This window comes from Mesocricetus auratus, unplaced genomic scaffold (assembly GCF_017639785.1).
Source record: "Mesocricetus auratus isolate SY011 unplaced genomic scaffold, BCM_Maur_2.0 Super-Scaffold_100011, whole genome shotgun sequence".
In the NCBI taxonomy this organism is placed as follows: domain Eukaryota; kingdom Metazoa; phylum Chordata; class Mammalia; order Rodentia; family Cricetidae; genus Mesocricetus; species Mesocricetus auratus.
Genome location: NW_024429195.1, coordinates 42,764,977 through 42,784,984, shown reverse-complemented (window position 1 = coordinate 42,784,984; position 20,008 = coordinate 42,764,977). Strand labels below are relative to the sequence as shown.

The following is a 20,008-nucleotide window of genomic DNA, read 5'->3' as shown; positions in this document are numbered from 1 at the left end:
CAGTTACCTGTATATCACTACATCTACTGAAGATTTTGAGTGTGTAGATAAGAGTTTGTAACAAAGTACAACTCTAATTTCAGTGTCACAGCTGAATGTTACCAAATTTTAAAGAGAAATTTTTATAAGATATAGACATCTCTTCCATAAAATGGAGTACTGAGAATATTTAAAACCAGAAAAAGAATGTGAACTTACTTAATTTATTCTTAAACACTTTAATATAGTTCTATAATATATTTTGATCATATTCTTCCTATAACCCATTATTGTCCCTCTCACCCTTTCAACAAACTTCTTCTTCTTAATATGAATTCCCCCTACTTTCATATTTCTTTCATAACCTATTGAGTTTAATTAGGGCTACCTACCTGTAGAAACAGGGATGGAGGGGCAGCAGAGTCCCCTTGTAGACAATGCCATGCTCCAAGTCCAAGCCTTAGCAACTGCCCTGAGGCCACAAGGGTACAAGTGAAGTCGACTACCATGAGGCTCCTTCCTGCTCAACCCAAGTCAACTCCTCCAGGAGCATGCTACAAATGTGGGCAGTACAGTCATTTGGCAAGATATTGCTTGGAACTTCAACCTCCCACAAGGCCATGGCCTGTCTGCCTTCATTCTGGACCCTGGATATCAGAATGCCCCCATGCAGGCTCAACCTCTATGCCAAACCACAAAGGTCCAGCCTCACCAACACAGACTGCTGAGACTGTGTAAGCTTTTGAACTACTCAGTCTGGTAGAGGACTGATGGGGCCCAGACTTGGTGACTCCATTGCCCTCTCTGAGCCTAGGCAAACTCTGCAGATAGCAGATAAGTCCATCACTATTCTTTTGGACATAGGAGCTACTTTTTCTGTTTTGTCCTCATTTGGGTCCCACAGTTCCCTCTCCAATTCCTGTTACAGGATTTGTTGGGGGGGGGAAGTCCTGTGCATTTGTCAATAAAGCACTGTTGAGCCAATAGGAATCTAGATAGGTGGGACTAGGAGTCCAGGAGGACTCTGGGAAGGAGAAACAGAAGAGAGTCGAGATGTAACGCCATGGGGTAGGAAGCCCGGAAACTTCTCCGGTAAGAGACATACTTAGATTAACAATTATGGGGTAATTACTTAAGTCAGAGCTAGCCAGTAAGAAACAAGAAAGGCCAACAACTTCATAATGAATATAACCTCCTGTGTGTTTATTTGGGACTGATGCGGCTCTAGAACAGGCTGGCAGGAAGGCTTCTTTCATGGAAAAGCTTCTCTTTACATAATGGTGTCTGGAGTGGGATTGATTTTCCACGCAAAACAACAAAAGCTTTAAAGGAATTTTAAAAACAGAAGAACGGAGAGAAGCACAGACTTTTGGTAGCAGCATTTTCTCAGGCGGGCTCTGTTTTGTTAGCAGCAAGCAGAGACTCGCTGCTGGCTTAAGTTAGTCTTCCTGACTCGGCATTAAAAGATAAAAAAAGGCAACAAGGTTCTTTTAAGAGGCTTTGCTAATGATTTAAAAGTTGTACGTATAGCTGGAAGTGGCAGTGACCACATCTCCAAGCCGGCAGATGGAGTCACGCTTACGCCCACCATCTTGAAAAAAAAAACACGTCAGTTAAAACTGCCGCGGTTTTACAGATAAGACACGTGGCCAGAAAAACGTAAAGATTTACAGTAAAGTCAGACTTGGATGAAGAAAAACATCTAAAGGTTTACAGTGTGTTTAAAAATATACGTAAGATTGAGAGAAAAAGAAGCGGCCGGCTGTGGTGGCGCACGCCGGTAGGATTTGCTGCAGAGGCAGAGGCAGAGGCAGGCAGATTTACAAAGAGAAACCCTGTCTCAAAGAAAAATAAATAAAAGTAAAAGAAATAAAGTAATAATAGATAAATAAATAAGCCACACAAAGATGGAAAATACACAGAGAGTCTGGATACTATGTTTTTCAGTTTTTTGATTGCTCAGGAAGGAACAACTGCTAAAGTACACTTGATTACAAATGCTGTTAAATTAATTCAACTTCTATCTTTTGAAAATGCCTTGACTTAAAAATTTAAGTATAAGGATATGTTACTTGGGAAAGGAGATTTTGTTTATGTTTCCACAGAAAATGAAAAGCTGAGGATTCCTTCCAGGCTTCTATGGTTTGATGAACCAAGACCCCCAGAAGCAGTGGACCAGGTGTTCCAACAACTGAAACAGCTAAGACAATGGAGCTTTACAGACCACGAAAATAAGGACTTATACAGGTTTCTGAGTTTTGTAATGATCCCCATGGTATAAACAACGCCCCCTTCCAGCATGAAGCAGTTTGGAATGAGCAACATCCTAATTCCCATCTTGTTTATAAATCCAAAGCGGCTGGCAGAGGAAAAGCCTCCCTTTACAAGGATTTGATGGGATCCCCCTTCCTACTTCAATAAAACCTAGGATTGTTTTAGCTGAAACAGCTGTCTCACTTCTGCTAATCTACTCACCCCTGTCATATCTGATAATATTTAGATAACCAGGGTACTGATAGCTTATTAGTTGATTAAGTTAAGTTTCCTGCTAAAAGTATAGACAGGTATGCCTCTTTTACAGGCTTCATGGTCAGGTATTAACAGGTTTCAGATGTAATTTCAGAGGTTTAGAGTTTTAAATTTCCTCTGGTTGTCTTTTAAAAGTGTTCATGCCCTTTAACCTAAAGCCATAGCCTTTTACTACGACACCAAGATCTGTTCCAGCTGTCTTATAGATGCCTGCAATTTCCTGAGAGAAGTTCTTCAATATTAAGAAATCTGGTCTGAAAAAACAGTCTCCAGAACCTATTTTTACCCCCATGCTTTTCTAGTTTATCTTGCAGGTTCACTCCTCCTGCCTAGGCTAAGGTCAACCCACAGAGGGTTCTCTAGATAAGGTCAGGACCTGCTCCTGCTCCTGAAACTTCAGCACTTGTATCACCTCTCCAGGCTTAAGTGGAAACCTACCCAACAATTGGAATCTGGTTTTCCAAGATGCCCTAATGAAGGACACATCTGCTCTCCTGTCTCACTCATTCATCCTTGCTTCTTCTGTACTACCAGGATACATCTCAATTCCCTTCATTCTGACAGTTACCACACTTCCCATTGTCCAGTTCATAGGGCCAATGATAACAGTCTTTTTTTTTCTTCAAGAAACCTGTCTTTGCCTCCTCAAGGAACAGGTGCCTGATGTCTACAGGATAGAAGTCTTCTTCAATAATATCACCTGCTAAACATGAACCCACAATTCCTGACTCTCTCCCTTCCCACATTGTTCCTTGTCAGCAGGAAGCAGCCAAACATGAACCCAAAGAGTCTGGAGTGTTATGGTAGAAGTTTCACCCCAGTTGCTGGCATCCATATACCAAAAGAATCTGGGATGTTTTTCTGGAATTCCACCCAAGTCCCTCCCCCATCTCCCTCCAAACTATACTACATCCCAGAAAGTCTGCCAAAAGATGACCCCAACCCCAGAGATGCTTAAGACTGCTCCCACAGGGTATTTAACTGCCCCCAGAAACTAGACTCCTGGTTTCCCAGGTCTCTCTTTCCTGTCTCCTCTCTGGGGCAATGGAAGGCCACCTGGAAGTATTGTATCTATTAAACATGGCTTTTTAAAAAATATTTTCTTTGGTTGATGAATCTATTTCTCCTAGTATATCTTCAACACCTGAGATTATTACTTCCATCTCTTGTATTCCATTGGTTATGCTTGCATCTGTAGTTACTGCTCATTTACCCATGTTTTCTAATTCCAGCATTCCCTCAGACTGTGTTTTTTTTTATTGTCTCTATTTCAGCTTTCAAACCTTGTACTGTTTGATTGTTTCTTGCAATTTTTGGTTTGTCTTTTCCTCCATTTCTTGAATTTTTGTTTGTTTTTTCTTCCATTTCTTTAAAGGATTTTCTTATTTCCTCTTTTAGGGTATCTATCATGTTCATGAAGTTGTTTTTAATGTAGTTCTCTTCTGCATCATCTGTGTTGGTATGTTCAGGTCTTGCTGGTGTATAATCCCTAGACTCTGGTGGCATCATATTGATTCTTCTGTTGCTGAATGTGTCTTTATATTGTTGTCTTCTCATCCCTTCTTCCAATGGATGCAGGTGGGGTCTCTTCTTTCTTGGTGGGTACGGGTCCACGGTTCTCTTCCTGCGGATGCAAGTAGGTCCAATACTCTGATGGGTCACACAGTGTGTAGGGGTGGCTCTCAGACACTCCCTCTCCCAGTAGGTAGGAGCACAACTACCACAGGGATGTCAACAGACCCTGGATTGCTTGGTAACCAGGGGCAAGTCGACCTGTCTCTCCCTGAGTGGGGTCAGGACTAGTACAGGATATCAGCACTCTCAGTTGCTTGATCCACGGGGTGACTCGACCTGACTGCAGTCCTCAGGCCCAGAGTGGGAAAGTGGAAGTCAGGCTTTATACAGGGGCCCAATTTCACCTCCCCCCTGAGTTGGGGTGGGAGTAACACAGCACTATCCACAGACTCAAGGTTTCTTGCCCCACAGTTTTAAAAAGTCACTTCTTTTTTTCTTTTAGTTTCAATAATGAATCAATATTCCTATTAGGCATCCACATTTATTTAAAGCTGCAATTTGGGATATCTGTATGCTAGATGTATTTCAGTAAGACATCATATACTGTATTAGGCACAACATGAAACATTATTTGTATTTATTGTTGCAAATTCTAAAAGCAATAGGATTATACAATAACCCTTATCACTATAGTATAAAGATGAAACCATTAACAATATTTAAATCAAGATTTAAATATTATTTGTTATGTTAAATCTATTGCTCTAAATCTATTCTTATTTCTTAGTTTGTTGTTTAGAACAAACAAAAAAAGGGCCAGGGGTCCCTCCATACACACAGGTTATTCAGAAGTCAAACATTTAAACAGAAATTTGCATCCATAGTGAACATGTTCAACCTATGGCTATAATTACCTAAACATTTTATGTCGCTGTTTACATAGAATTTACTCTATGTTTGATACTTCCAGTAATTGAGATGATTTAAAGTATACAAGAGGATGCACATTTTATGTGGAAATACTGATCCATTTTTGTAAGGCAGTTGTGCAAACATTTTAGCACCCTCACGGGAATCCTATCCCAATTCCCTGATGGTACTAGGGATAGATAGAACTTAACCTAGTGCCTGGAGCCAAGGTCCTCATGGAAGCTGGACTTAGACAAGAAACACAATTATTCATTGAGCTAAAGATAAAAAATTAAAGATACAGTTTATGGATTCTTGTATTGTTAATGAAAAGTTGACTCTCTCCAGTAGTAAATTTCTCTACTTCTTGAAGAACTGTGCAAGCCTTTTAACTGAGTCTTTGAAGGCCTGCTTGACTTGCTTGTTCCTCAAGGTGTAAATGAAAGGGTTCAGCATGGGAGCAATGGAAGTGGTGAGAACTGCCACACCCTTATTGATAGCCACTGAGTCCTTTGCTGATGGTTTGACATAGATGAAGATGCAGCTGCCATAAGTGATGGAAACCACAATCATGTGGGAAGAACAGGTAGAAAAGGCCTTTTTCCTCTGCTGGGCAGAAGGGAATCTGATAATGGTCTTGATTATATATACATAGGAAAGAACTACACACACAAGGGTCATGATAAATGTCAGCACCGCACAAAATATCACCAAATGTTCTATTAGCCACGTGTCTGTGCATGAGATCTTTAGGAGTGGGGATGAATCACATAAAAAGTGGTCAATAACATTAGAGTCACAGAATTCCAGATTGAGGCCCAGGCTAAGTGGTGGCAGGATCACCCCCAAGCCAGCTGCCCAGCAACAGAGGATAAGCCTTTTACAGATCTTGCTGTTCATGATGGTGATATAATGCAAGGGTTTGCAGATGGCTACATATCTGTCATAGGACATGACAGCCAGAAGAAAAAATTCTGTCACAACAAAAAGATCAGTAAAAAATATTTGAATGGCACAGTTGTTATATGTAATTGTCTTGTCACCTGTTGAGATGTTGTATAAGTACCTGGGAATGCAAGCTGTTGTAAATGAGATTTCCAAGAAGGAGAAATTTTGTAGGAAAAAGTACATGGCAGTTTTTAGGTGTGAATCCATAAAGATGAGGGAGATGATTGTGAGGTTCCCAGTTATACTCAGCAGGTAAGTGAGAAGCAAAAAGATGAAGATCAGAGTTTTTAGTTGTGGGTCATCAGTTAGTCCCAGGAGGACAAATGTTGTTACCGTGCGGTTTCTCATAATTGAATTGCTACCTCTACCCGGTCTGCATTTAAAATTCAGAGATACCTGTTCAGGAGTAGCAATTACAAGGAGACAAATTATGAAACTCAACTCATGTGTGTTCACAGATTCTGTTTATAAACATAAACACACTGGTTTCTTAGGTCCTACAAATAGGGAGTTTGATCTTCTCAAGGTAGAATTAAAAAATCAAATTGTCTTATCTACACCACATTTCAAAATGTTATGGGTGCTTCATTCTCTTTGCATTTGATTCTTAATTTGTTATTATTATTTTTAATTGCTCTTTGGGTTCATGTTTTTCCAAACATTTTGAGTTCCTTCTTAGAGGAAGTCAGATCTCATACTCTCTTTAGCCTGCTCATATGTTGCTTGAGGCTTTGTTATTTACATAAATCACACATAGCACATAGTTTCAAGTTCATTTTTATGGGTTACCTATTTGCTCTCTAATATGCTTTAGTCTAGTATTATAATTATGAACATTCATATTTCCTTTAGACAACCCTTTCCTTAGTTATTACACCATCTTTTACTCTTAGTTTTCAGTTTATTCTACATTCTTATCATGGGATAAAATAAAGGAACTATCTTGAGGACAGGTTTATTGTGTTGTATGATAAGTTACATAATATATATATATATATATATATATATATATATATATTTGAGAAGATCACTACAATAGCTATTTGGCTATTACTCTTTAATTTTGGAATGCACTGCAAATATCATTATTAATACTATTAAGTAAAAATGCTGCATTTAATTAAGCCTGTCTTAAAAGGTGTTTTAGCTTCACTGTCACTTAGATTTGTCTTAATACAGAAACAATGATATTATTCTCCACATATTCCAAGCTGAAACACTAAAAATGCAGTATTTGTGAGCAGCTGACACATTTGAGCTATTTCAGTCTGACACATGAAGAATTTCCTTGTTAACATGTTCAGTTGTCAATAGACCAAAGTCACATTTTGTCCATTATTTATATTGAACAATTTATAGTAATACTGGTCAAATGCTATAAATTTATGCTTAAATTTAGAGACTTTGTGAGTAGAATGAGTATTTTCAAGCATACAACAGTCATAGTATATTTTCATAGCTTACCTTTGTGACCACATATGTGTTTTATCCATCAACATTCTTCTTTGTAATTTTGAGACATTTGTTTTTTTCCTGATGTCTTTATGTATCTCAATGTGTTGTATTATTTGTTAATATGACTTTTTTATTTTCTTGAGCCTTGAATCTCTGAAACTGATTACTCCTCATGTCAGTCATATAACCAGTTATACCTGGAAGAGAAGTCCAAAATGAAATATTTGATGTCCACACCTATATTCTATTATGCTTTGTATATTTAAATAAAACTAGTATGTTATGATTAGTAACATTACAATTGGTTTATACTGAAATAAACACTTGGCTTACATTCAATGCCTGTGTGTGGGCCAGCCTCCAGCAGCAAGGGGCTCAAAGGGAATACACACTACGTGGCATACTATGACTTTTTCATCTAAGGGGTAAGGAGTAAGACACACACTCTCTTGATGGTTTCCTTCTTAATTCTTCTTCTGTAGTCTCTATTCTTTATTTTGTTGGTGATTTCCTTCTCTCATTCTTGTTTCCTTATGCCTCTATCTTTATTCTTCCTTATTTTTTATTGTTGATGTTTTCTTTCTAACTCTTTGTTTTCTGTTTTCCTTCTAATTCTATCTTTCTTCTTTCTTCTTTCCTTCCTGATGTTTTCCATCTAACTCTATTTTGTTTTTTCCCCTTACATCTTATATACCCCAGCAAAATTTTGTAAGCAATATAAAAATTACAATGTGGTAACATTCTGGTTTTTTTCAAGTGAATTATGACAATGAATACAAGTAAAACCAGCATGCCATTCATATCCCTTACACTTTACTTAAAACAGGTGAAAAAAATCCCCAAGATCCCACAGACATTCATACACAAGTAACTTGTTATAGATTAACAGAGTATAGGAAGCAAGATTTTCTTCTCTACCAGGTCTATTACTGGCAAGTTGCATTTTGCAGTTACAAAAAACGTCCAATCATTTCAAAGGTAATCTTAAAAGGAATCTTAAAGGAACCACAAACTTAAACTTTTGTATGTGAAAAACAGTCAGCTTTACTTTAAATATTAGGGTGCATAACTACTCATCATAGTTTTTTTATATCAGGAGATTGAGGGAAAAATGAATATAAGGACTTAATCATCACTTTTGGTCATCAGTCAATCCTAGCAAGAAAGGTAGTCATCTAATGATAATTGAGCTGCAACCTCAGTTCTCATTGTTGTTTAGTATAACACCCAACATCAAGCACTCTGAAATGGTGTTTAAAGTAGTACTATATTAGAGTTCCCATTTCTAATTTTAGTGCAGTTTGTGACAACTTTAGAGGAAATGGGATCTGAGTCTCAAGACGAACCTATAGTTCTAAGGACAGAGTTCATCATATCCACACTTCCAGCAGTTGTTCACAGCCTCTCTCTCAGTTATTTACCCACAACAATTCTTGTAATATTATTTGAAAATTATTACTTCTGGTGACCACTGATGAAATCTATTCATGTCTTCAAAGGCAGTGGTCTGGGAAAGCACAGGGGTTTACATTTTCTGTTTTTCATCAATTGCATCAACTTTCTCATTGATGATGCAGTGTCATCATAAAAAAATAACTTTCTTACTTTTTCTATCCCTGAAAAAGTTTCAAAGGAATGCCTGGTAGTTTGGGAAGAGCTGGAGCTCTTAACTCTTTTATTCAGAGTGAGGGTTTCCAGTATCAAGCTTGATGTTTATTATCTACAGCAAATAAACAAAAGAGTCCACAGAGGCCCAGCCTCAAGAATAACTAATGAATCATCTGTGGGAACAGGGCCTTTGGAGACTCAATAGATGAAGCATAAAAATCACTTAAAAGAAACTATGAGGAAAATGTAGAATATAATTTTTAAAACCTAGTCCATTTTTTATAATTAATTCTTGTTATTCCAGGTGTAAAATATTTAGGTCTTATTTTCTGTGTTATCAAATTGTTATGCAGTGAATAAATTACAAAGGCTTAAATTACCACTCAGCTTTATTATGAGAATAATGTTTGATTTTATTTTCAAAAGTTAATGAATTAGTTACATATCCATCTGTATATGTGTACATGATGTTTGTGTTCACATATGGGTGTGTGTGCCACAGCAATGTGTGGCTGTCAGAGGACAAGTCTGTGTAGCTGTTTCTCCTTCCACCATTACGTGGATTCAGGGGATCAAATTCAAGTTTCCAGACTCACATAAGTTTCTCTACTCCATGAAGCATATTTGTGGCTCCAATGTATCATTTTTGCAAGTCAAACTATGGGCTTGAGGATATGGCTCAGTCCAAGAGTAAAGTGCTTGATGTGAAAATATGAGGGACTTAATTCAAATCCCCAGGAACCACGTGAAGCTGGTTACAATAGTTTGACTGAGCTCCCATGGAAAGGTGGGAAGTGGAGGCAGGAAAATCTTCAGAAGTTTATGGGCTTGACATCCTGGTAAAAAACAAAAAAAGTGACATTATTACAAATGATGTATAATGCTAAGAGCAACACTAGAGCTTGTTGTGTGATCTCCACACATGTGTCAGGGTATCTGCTGTATGCGCTGCCCCCAATACAAATTGTAAAACTTCTTCAGTCAAAATAAATATAAAATGTTTGTAGATTTGGCAACTGTAAATATTCTAAAGGAAAGCAGAAATACAAATTTCTTTTTATGGAGTAACATATCTAATATTTAAAGTCACACTATGGTTTACCATCTTAGAATCTTTATGGCTCCAAGCCCATTGAATGTCCACACAATTTGAAACTTGTTCTTTGCCACAATAAACACTGATGTACCAAGTGGTCTATGTGGTTTCCTTAGATATTTCAGGTACGCTGGTAGATTCCTATAGTGCACAGATTGTGTGGTAGTTGAAAGACTATTGTTTGAGGAACCTTCAAATTTATTTCCACTTCTAGTAGTAGTGGATAAGAGCCCCATTGTCCTCTTCACTTGTATCCATGTCTGGATTAGTTGTGTTTTGGATTAACTATTCTCACTAGGATGAAGTGGACTCTCAGTGTAGTTCAGATTTGTTTCCCCCAGACACCCATAGCAGACTAATGGCTAGAATTTGCCTTTCCCCAACTGCTGCTGATGATATTGAGCATTTAAAACTTATAGTTATTGATCATTTGTATTTCTTTTGTGGAGAATGTACAGTGTAATTCATTTGTCTTTTTTATTGATTCAGTGATGTTTCTAGTGCTTTTTGAGTTCTTTACATATTCGAGACTTTAGTCAAATCTATAGCTGTCAAAGATTTCCTCACATTCTGAGAGCTATATCTTCACTTTCACTGTTGTTTCCTTTCTGTGAAGGAGCTTTGAAATTTCATGTAATCCCATTTCTCCACCCTTAGAAATTCTTTCCCCAAGTACTGGCATTATTTTCAGAAGTCTTTACCTGTGTTATTGATAAAATTTCCTGTAGTTATTTCAACACTTCAGGTCTTTCATTAACCTCATAACATATTTGAATTAAATTTTGAATGGGGTGAGAGATACAGCACTAGTTTCATTTACCAAATTCAGTTTCCTGAGCACTGTTTGTTGAAGAGATAACCCCTTTATCCAGTGTATGCTTTTGGTGCCTTTGTTGGAAATCAGGTGGCTCCTTTTGAATGTATTCATATATGAGTCCAATATTTCATTCCATTGATATGTATGTCTGCTCTTTCTATTTTGTGCTAGTGAAATACACTTTTTTTATTTTGGCTCTCGGTACAATTAGTAATCTGGTATTCTGACACTGGATAAATGTTCTTTTGTTACAGATTGCTTTGGTTATTTGGAGACTTTTGTGCTTCCATACGAACTTTAGTGTTTTAAAAAATTGTATGAAGAATAACATTGAATTGTTAATAGGAATGCATTAAATCTGTATATTGTTTTCAGTCACATACCCATTTCTGCATTATTTCTTCCTACCCATGATCATGGGAGGTTTTTCCATTGTGTAGTTTTTACCTAAGTTTCTATTTTTCACTGTCTTGTAATTTTTATTGTAAAGAAAATTTACTTTCTTTTCTAGACTTCTAGAAGAAGGTTTGCTTCTGGGTACTCTTCTATTTGATCAGTATCACAAATGGGTTTATTTTCTTTAAAATATTTTCAGGATATTTGTTACAGGTATACAGAAAGCTACTTTTTCTTTTACACTGATTTAATATCCTGCATCTTTACCAGATATTAAGGTTTTCTGATAGAGTATTCAGCGTCTTTATTTATTGATTCATATCACATACAAGTAGTAATAATTTGACTTACTTATTTCCTATTTGTAACCTTTCAACTTCTTTCTCTTTCCTTATTCCTTTGGCTGTGATTTGAAGTACTGTATTGAGTAAGATACTCAATATTTGTCAGTGGATATATTTGTCAGTCTTCATGTGAGAATGTTTGTCTTTTTTATGTAGTATGCTATTGGCCATGATTTTGACATATATAGCTTTTTTTTTGATGAGGTATGTTCCTTTTATTCCTTATTTTCTTGGAGCTTTTATTGCATATAGATGGTAAATTGTCAATAGTCTTTTCTGTATTGTAGATATGTTCATGACAACACTGTTCCATAATCTATTTTTGGTCTATATATATATTTTTGGTTTTATGAGACAGGGTTTCTCTGTATTGTTTTGGAGGCTGTTGGTCCAGCCTCGTCTCGAACTCACAGAGATCCGCCTCCCTCTGTCTCCCATGTGCTGGGATTCAAGGCATGCACCACCACTGCCCGGCATTGGTCTATATTATATTAATTGATTTATGCATATTTAATTATCCTTAGAATGAAGCCAACATGTTTACCATCATTTTAATATGTTGCCGAGTTCAGTTTGTGATCATTTTATTGACAATTTTGACATTCATGTTTATCAGGGGCACTTATTTCTAATTTTTATGTGTCTTTATTTGGTTTTAATATCAGGGTAAATTTTTATCAAAAAAGTTTCGTAGTAGTTCTTCCTTTGATTATTTATGAAACAGTTTGAGGGGCAATGGTGTTAATTTTAACTTTAGAACTGGTAGAACTTGATATTGAAACTGTCTTGTTTAGGGCTTTTCTTGTTGACAGTATATTTATTTATTTGGTATTTTATGTGGTGCTTGGGAGTGTACGTTATATATTATTTTTAGATTTGGTCTTTTCAGACAGTCCCAGATTTCCTGGATGTTTTATGTCTTGATTTTTCAAAGATATAACTTCTTTTTTGATTAAAGTATTCAATCATTCTATATTGTCTTCAATGTCTGAGAGTCTCTCTTCTATCTTTTTTATTCTGTGGTGTGAGTCTTGCCTCTGAGATTCTTGCTTGAGTTTCTGGTTTTCACCTCCAGCTTTACCTCAGTTTGAGTTGTCTTTATTGGTTCTATACCTTTTGTCATGAACTGTTTTCTTCATTTTATTCTACTGTTTGTGTTTTCATACATTTCATTAGTGGATATGTTCATATACTCTTGTAAAAAGCCTATTTTGGAAACAGGAAGTTGAGTGGGTGGGGGTGGATTAGGGGGAAGAGGGAATCATAGGATAGAAGACAGATCAGGCACCAGAGTGACCTCGAGTGATCTAAAGGGATAACACCAATTGGCAAGCTAAGCAATAGTGGAGAGACCACCTTGAATGCCCATTCCTGATAATGAACTTGATGTCTATAACCATCCGGGAACCTTCATCCTGTGACTGATGGAAGCAGAGGCAAACACACAATTAATCACTGAACTGAACCCAAGGAACCCAGTGACACAGAGAGATGAGTGATGAGCAAATTGGCAAAGAATGGGCTGGCAAAACCAGCAGAGACAGCTGATCTAAACAGGGGAGAGCTCTTGGACCCCAGAGCGACAGTGGGGAGGCCAGCATGGGACTGATCTGGACCCCCCAAATGTGAGTGTCAGCGAGAAAGCCTGGGCAACCTATGGGGCCCTGAGCTGTGGATCAGTGTCTATCCCTGGAATACAAACAGTCATCGTGTGCCTATAGCACAAAGAGGGATGCTCTCTCAGCCTGGACTCTTAGGGGAGTGCCTGGACCCTACCCAGAGTGAAATGACAGACTCTAGATATCCCCTATGTGGAAGGATGTGGCAATAAGGGTGAGAGGGTGTGGGGGGGAAGGGGGGTGCCGGAGGAGGGGAGGGAGAGGGAACTGGGATTGACATGTAAAACAAGCTATTTAAAATTAAAATAAAAAATGATAAAAAAGCCTATTTTGAATTCCTTGTCTTGTTCCTTGGCTATATTGCATTTCTACAGTAGGACAGTTGGTGTGCTTTACTTGAGCCATGTTATTCTAACTGTTCCTGGTTGTGTTTCAATCTGGCACCTAGGAATCTGGGTTTAGGTTGCTTGTAATTCTAGGAGCTGATATCTGGTTATGTTTGTTGGGTATGTTTCTTTTGCCCTTTGTTGGTTCTTAGGAGAATGTGGTAGCTGTGACTTGCCTGGTAGGGAATTTTCTTGAGATCCTACCAGGTGTGAACAGGGGAGCTCCTTGGTAGAATGTGTTCCTAGATATTTGGAGCTGACACTTAGAAACAGGAATGGGCAAGTCTTCCATTCATTTTATCATTATATATGAATGCCACATGTCTTAGGTTTATGCTATAACTGTTAACTACTCCAAAGAAATCCCAGGAAAAGTTGGTTAACAAGAAATTAAATCAGTTTCTTGTTTACCTAAATGGTTTATGGAAGTTTGAAATTGATGGTGATTGGGAGGTCTTCCTAGAGTGTGTTTGAGAGGAAACATTGATAAGATCATTCATAATCAGCAAGAAGCATAGAAAGTAATATTAGAAGTACCATCTTTTTCTAAGTGACTAAGTGGATAATGAATACTTCTACATGCCATGTTTACTAATGGTTCATATCACTTCCACACTCATTTGATTAGCTTATATGTGAAATAAAAAGACATATCTAAAAGTGTGGAAAATGGTGGAAAATCAAAACCTCTTTTGTTTCCTGGGATAAGATTCAGACAACAGTTTCAGGTTCACTGCAGGTCTAAACATATTTAGAATGCCTAGTGTTAATGGAGGTACAAAATGTCATGGTTCATAGTATTTAAGTTTAAAAAGAAGTGTGGATATAAAAAGATTAAAAATATATAGAAAAATATAGTAAAGCTTCAGATTTTGTGTCCATTTCCCCGTCTTTGTTTTACGCAGTCTTCAATTTATTTTACATCTTTGAGAGGGATGCGATTTTTTTAATTGAGTAATTGAAAGCTTGCTTTACTTGCTTGTTTCTAAGTGCATAAATAAAGGGATTTAACATTGGTGAAATGGATATGATAAGAAGTGAAATCCCTTTATTGATGGCTACATCACCCTTGGATGAAGGCTTGATATAAATGAAGATGCAGCTGCCGTAAGTGATAGAAACAACAATCATGTGGGAAGAACAGGTGGAAAAGGCCTTTTTCCTTTGCTTGGCAGAGGGAAATCTCAGAATGGTCTTGAGGATATAAACGTAGGAAAGAATGACACACACAAAGGTGATGATGAATGTTAACACCGCATCAACTATCACCATCTGTTCTACCAACCATGTATCTGAACAAGAGATTTTCAGGAGAGGAGCTGCATCACAACAAAAGTGGTCAATGAGATTTGAGTCACAGAACTCCAGGCCCAAGCCTAGACTGACAGGTGGGAGAACGATGGTCAGTGCCGCCACCCAGCAGAAGAAGATGAAGTTCCTGCAGGCTCTGCTATTCATGATGGTCATGTAATGCAGAGGTTTACAGATGGCCACATAGCGGTCATAGGACATGATAGCCAGGAGAAAAAATTCTGCTACTGCAAAGAGGTCTATAGACAGCAGTTGAGTGACACAAGCAATATATGTGATGGACTTGTCCCCAGATGACATGCTATATAGAAATCTGGGAATGCAAGCAGTTGTGAGCGAAATTTCTAAGAAGGAGAAATTTTTGAGTAAAATATACATAGGTGTTTTAAGGTGGGGGTCAGCCAGAGCGAGGGTGATGATGGTTATGTTTCCAGATAAACTCAGCATGTAAGAAAGGAGCAGAAATATGAAAAGCAGAATTTTCAGCTGAATATCATCTGTCAAACCCAGCAAGATGAAGGTTGTTACTGTTCTGTTTCTCATTCTTGTTTATTGTCTGTTGCCCAGCCTTGGTGAAAAAGAAGAAAGACTTTATTTATGAAACCTCAGAGTTCAGTTGATAGCTAGCCTCCAGACAACCAAGCTTGAATGTCATTCTATAGCACCATTGGTTAGTGAAGAAGAAAGCACAAAGCACATGCTGATCTTTGATCTTCTTTTTGTGTCACATAATAGCTCTTAATTGAATCATATATTTCATATGATTTCATAGATGTAATCAATACCAGTTTAACACATAATCTTATAAACATCATTGCACAAAATTCCCATTAAAGTAGTTGCTTTTGGTCCAAGACTTCTGCCTTTTTCTCACTGCTTTTCTTAGACAAGATTTGAAAAGAGTACTAAAATAAATGAAGATTGTTCTCTGTTAAATGATTTTAACATTATGTTCATAGTTAATGTTAGTTATTTACTGGTAAATACCACACAGTTACAGTCTAGTGCCTATGTTTGAAATATTCTTTTACTGTGATTCCTTTTACAGATTCATTTAGGCCATGGGTGTGGTGGCACACACCATCCTGGCTCTTGGGAGGCACTGACAGGTAGATTTCTGAGTTAGAGGCCAGTCTAGTATACATAGTGAGTTCTAGGACAACCAGGGCTATGTAGATAGACCTGGCTCAACAGAAAAGATTCATTTAGATGTGTCACAGTTCAAATATTTTTAGATTTTTGCCAGATTGATTTGTATTTTCACACATATTAATATATATTTTCTATGAGTGACAATTAGTGTTCATTGTGTTTTCCTCTGAATGTCAAAATGGGATGTGTATGTAGTACAGTTTTGTGATTCCTAAGACAAGCTTATACAACTAATTTTTTGCCCAGCTTGCAAGTGAAGTGTGGAACTGAATCATGTGGATATTTGATTTTCTTGATAAAAACCCTATTGTGCTCCAACTAGCTGCAAGCTTCATATTCTCTAGATAGTGAAGAATCTTTCACATGATTTCTACCAGAAAGGGTTTCAATCAAGGCACAATTTTATATAAAATTCTAAAATGAAGTCCTATATATTTATTTTTTAAATACATTCAATTAGCAACATATTTTCTCTCTGTATGCATTCTTTTGTGAAAATTTTTGGTTCAGTTCACTGCAAGGAAGTCAGGGAATCAGAATATGCTGACATAATCAAACAGTCATATCTTTATTATTCTTTTTTGAATCAACCTTGCTTTAGTCTGAGGTAGTCTCAATCATTTACTCAATAATAGGTGAGCTAGTAATATCATGTAAGAGAATAGGCCATTTCTTAACATTTCTTAAGTTTAGTTCCATGTTTTCTTTCCTTTGCCATTCTATCTGTTCAAAATGGTCTCTGCTCTTCTACTTTTCCACTTATACATGGACTCATTTGTTCTTAGTACATTTAAACTCTTTTGGCCCAAGTTACTACTCTTTGCTTCACTAATTAAGCACTACTCTGTCTTTATTTAATTCACATTTTCTGAAGTATGTAAACCTATGACCTGTTTACCTCATAAAAGGCTTTATATCTTAATTCTATAATTTCACATTTTTCTGGATTTCTTCTCACATTTCCCCTTTTGCTCAGGGTGCCTTTTCCTCATGACTCTCTATGAATGATATAAAGTAAATTACGTTTCAAGAAATTGCTTCCGATTCATATTTAGGAAGTTTTTTTTTTAAACAATGTGACTCGAAAGTAAGGAAATGGTCTCCAGTTTCATATCTGTGGGGAAAATTTATGGTACAGTTTTCCAACTTTACCACTGAACTTATTTAAGGACCTCTAAATCAACATAGAGGGTCTTAATTCACAGTTTACATTTTGTACCTGAATGCCACTGAACGATTTGCTTAATTCATTTATCTTGTGTTATGTAGAAGTGAAAAATTCAAATAAAATGTTTTGTATACTTGTTTTTAAATTTTTCATAAGAGTCTCCATGATGGGATATTGTATTTTTAAAAAAATTATTTTAAATATATTTTAATTTTTGGCCCAACTCATGACATCCCCCTACTGCCATCTTCCTGGGCCTGCTCCTTGCAGTGGACCCACTGCACCAGAAGGAAAACACTAAGTCTGGCCACACCTCAGTCTTGGGTTCTCTCTGCCTCCCACCGTGTGCTTGAGGTGAGTGTGGGCTCTTCTCAGGGACCCAATTCCCAAATACTCCTGCTTCGATATTTCTGGGCTTGCCCCTAACTTAGAGAGTCTCAGATCCACCTTCACCCATCTTGAGACCCATCAGAATATTGGACCTGCTTGAACCCACTGGAAGAGAAACCTACACCATACCCATACACACCAGGAAAGGAAGAGACCTCATGAGCTCCCACTTAAAGAAGGGATGGGAAGACTATAATATAAAAACACAGTCAACAACAGCAAAAAACATTATAACCCCAAAAGAGTCTAGGGACTCTACACCAGCAAGACCTGAACATCTCAATACAGATGAAACAGAACAGAATGACATTCAAAACAACCTCATGAAAATTATATAGTCTCCTCAAAGAAGATATGAGAAAATCCCTTAAAGATAGAAGAAAAACCCAAAACATGAAAGAAAGCAACAAATTTCTTAAAGAAGGCAAGGAAAGCCAAGGAAAAACAATCAAACAGATGAAGGAAACAATTCAAACAGTTCAAGACCTGAAAACTGAAATAAATACAATTTTTATATTGTCTCAGTTTGTCTATAAAAAGACAAATATAAATATTTGTAATGCTGAGTAGAGGATCAGGAACTACAGATGCAAGCATAACCAACAGAGTAAAAGAGATGGAAGACAGAATCTCAGGCACTGAAGATAAACTAGAGAAAATAGATTCATCACCCAAGAAAATCTTAAATCCAAGAAATCCTTAACACAAAATATCCAGGTAATATGGGACACTGTGAAAAGACCAAACCTAAGAATAATAGGTACAGAAGAAGGCAAAGAAGCCCAACTCAAATGTGCAGAAAATATATTCAACAAAATCATAGAAGAAAACTTTCTCAATTTGAAGAACACACCTATGAAAGTACAAGAAGCTTAAAATACACTGCCAAAAAAAATAAGAAAAGAAAAATCCCTCACTACATGATAACCAAAACAACAAATATACAGAATAAAGAAAGACTATTAAGAGCAATGAAGGAAAAAAGGCCAAGTAACATATGAAGGCAAACCTATCAGAATTAAACCTGATTTCTCCATGGAAAATCTGAAAGCCAGAAGGTCCTGGATAGATGTTCCACAAACACTAAGAGACCACAGAGTAATATACCCAGCAAAACTCTCAATCATTATAGATGGAGAAAACAAGATATTCCTTGACAAATCCAGATTTGAACAATGCATATCCACTAACCCAGCCCTACAGAAAGTTCTAAAAGGAAAACCCCAATCCAAGGAAGTTAAGTACAACCAGAAAAACATAGGCAATAGATAATCCTACTTTACCAACAGCCAAAAGAGAAAAGGGGTGGAAATTAACATACAATTCCAGCAACAATGACCTTTCCAAAACAAACAAGAATGAGCAATCAAAGGTCATTAATATCCCTCAATATTAATGGTCTCAACTCTCCCATAAAAAGGCATAGGCTAACAAAATGGATTCAAAGAGAGAATCCATCCTTCTGCTAGATACAAGAAACACACCTCAGCTTCAAAGACAGATGTTACTTCAGAGTTAAGGTTTGGGAAAAGATTTTCCAACCAAATGGACCCAAGAAACAATCAGGGGTAGCAATCCTAATATCTAACTAACTAGACTGCTAGACTTTAAACTGAAATCAATCAAAAGAGATGAAGGAGGGCATTTCATATTCATCACAGGAGAAATCTTACAAACTGAAGTCTCCATTCTGAACATCTATGCCAGAAACACAAAGGCATCCACATTTGTAAAAGAAACATTACTGAAACTCAAACCACACATAAAAACTCACATACCTATATTGTTACCACTAGACAGGACAACCAGACAGAAACTTATAAAGAAACAAAGGAACTAAGAAAAGTATGTCCCAATTGGGTTTGACAAACATCTATAGAACAATCCATCCAAACACAAAACAATATACCTTCTTCTCAGCAACACATGGAACCTTTTCAAAAAATTGACCACATACTTGGCAACATAGCAAACCTCAACAGGTACAAAAAATGGAATTACTCCATGTATCTTATCAGACTACCATGCTTTAAAGTTAGAATAAAAAAACACAAATTGCAGAAACCCTACAAGCACATGGAAATTGAATAATGTACAATTGCACCACTCCTAGGTCAAAGAAGAAATATAAAAAGAAATTAAAGACTTTCTAGAATTCAATGAGACTGAAGACACAACATACCCAAACTTATGGGACACTTTGAAAGCAGTGCTAGGAGGAAAGTTCATAGCACTAAGTGCCCACATGAAGAAACTGGAGAAAAGTCACACTAAAGAATAAATAGCACAACTGAAAGCTCTAGAACAAAAAAGCAAGCTCATCCTGGAGGAGTAGATGCCAGGACATAATCAAATTGAGGGATGAACTCAATAAAATAGACACTAG

The 20,008-nt window shown here is 37.0% G+C and overlaps 2 protein-coding genes across 2 annotated transcripts; both read right to left on the bottom strand.

The window, feature by feature from the left end:
- Nucleotides 1–5,292: 5,292 nt before the first annotated feature.
- Nucleotides 5,293–6,228, bottom strand: LOC101839590 (olfactory receptor 6C2-like). Its single transcript, XM_005079683.2, has one exon. It carries the CDS (start codon nucleotides 6,226–6,228, stop codon nucleotides 5,293–5,295), a length of 936 nt encoding a protein of 311 aa, XP_005079740.2.
- Nucleotides 6,229–14,519: 8,291 nt separating this feature from the next.
- LOC121143082 (olfactory receptor 6C2-like) lies at nucleotides 14,520–15,455 on the bottom strand. The gene has a single exon (XM_040754289.1). The coding sequence runs from the start codon at nucleotides 15,453–15,455 to the stop codon at nucleotides 14,520–14,522; it is 936 nt and encodes a 311-aa protein (XP_040610223.1).
- Between the last annotated feature and the right edge of the window lie 4,553 nt (nucleotides 15,456–20,008).

Bases quoted from the DNA above. Each gene is read 5' to 3' on its own strand.
- LOC101839590 (XM_005079683.2), bottom strand. From the start codon at position 6,228: ATGAGAAACCGCACGGTAACAACATTTGTCCTCCTGGGACTAACTGAT.
- LOC121143082 (XM_040754289.1), bottom strand. From the start codon at position 15,455: ATGAGAAACAGAACAGTAACAACCTTCATCTTGCTGGGTTTGACAGAT.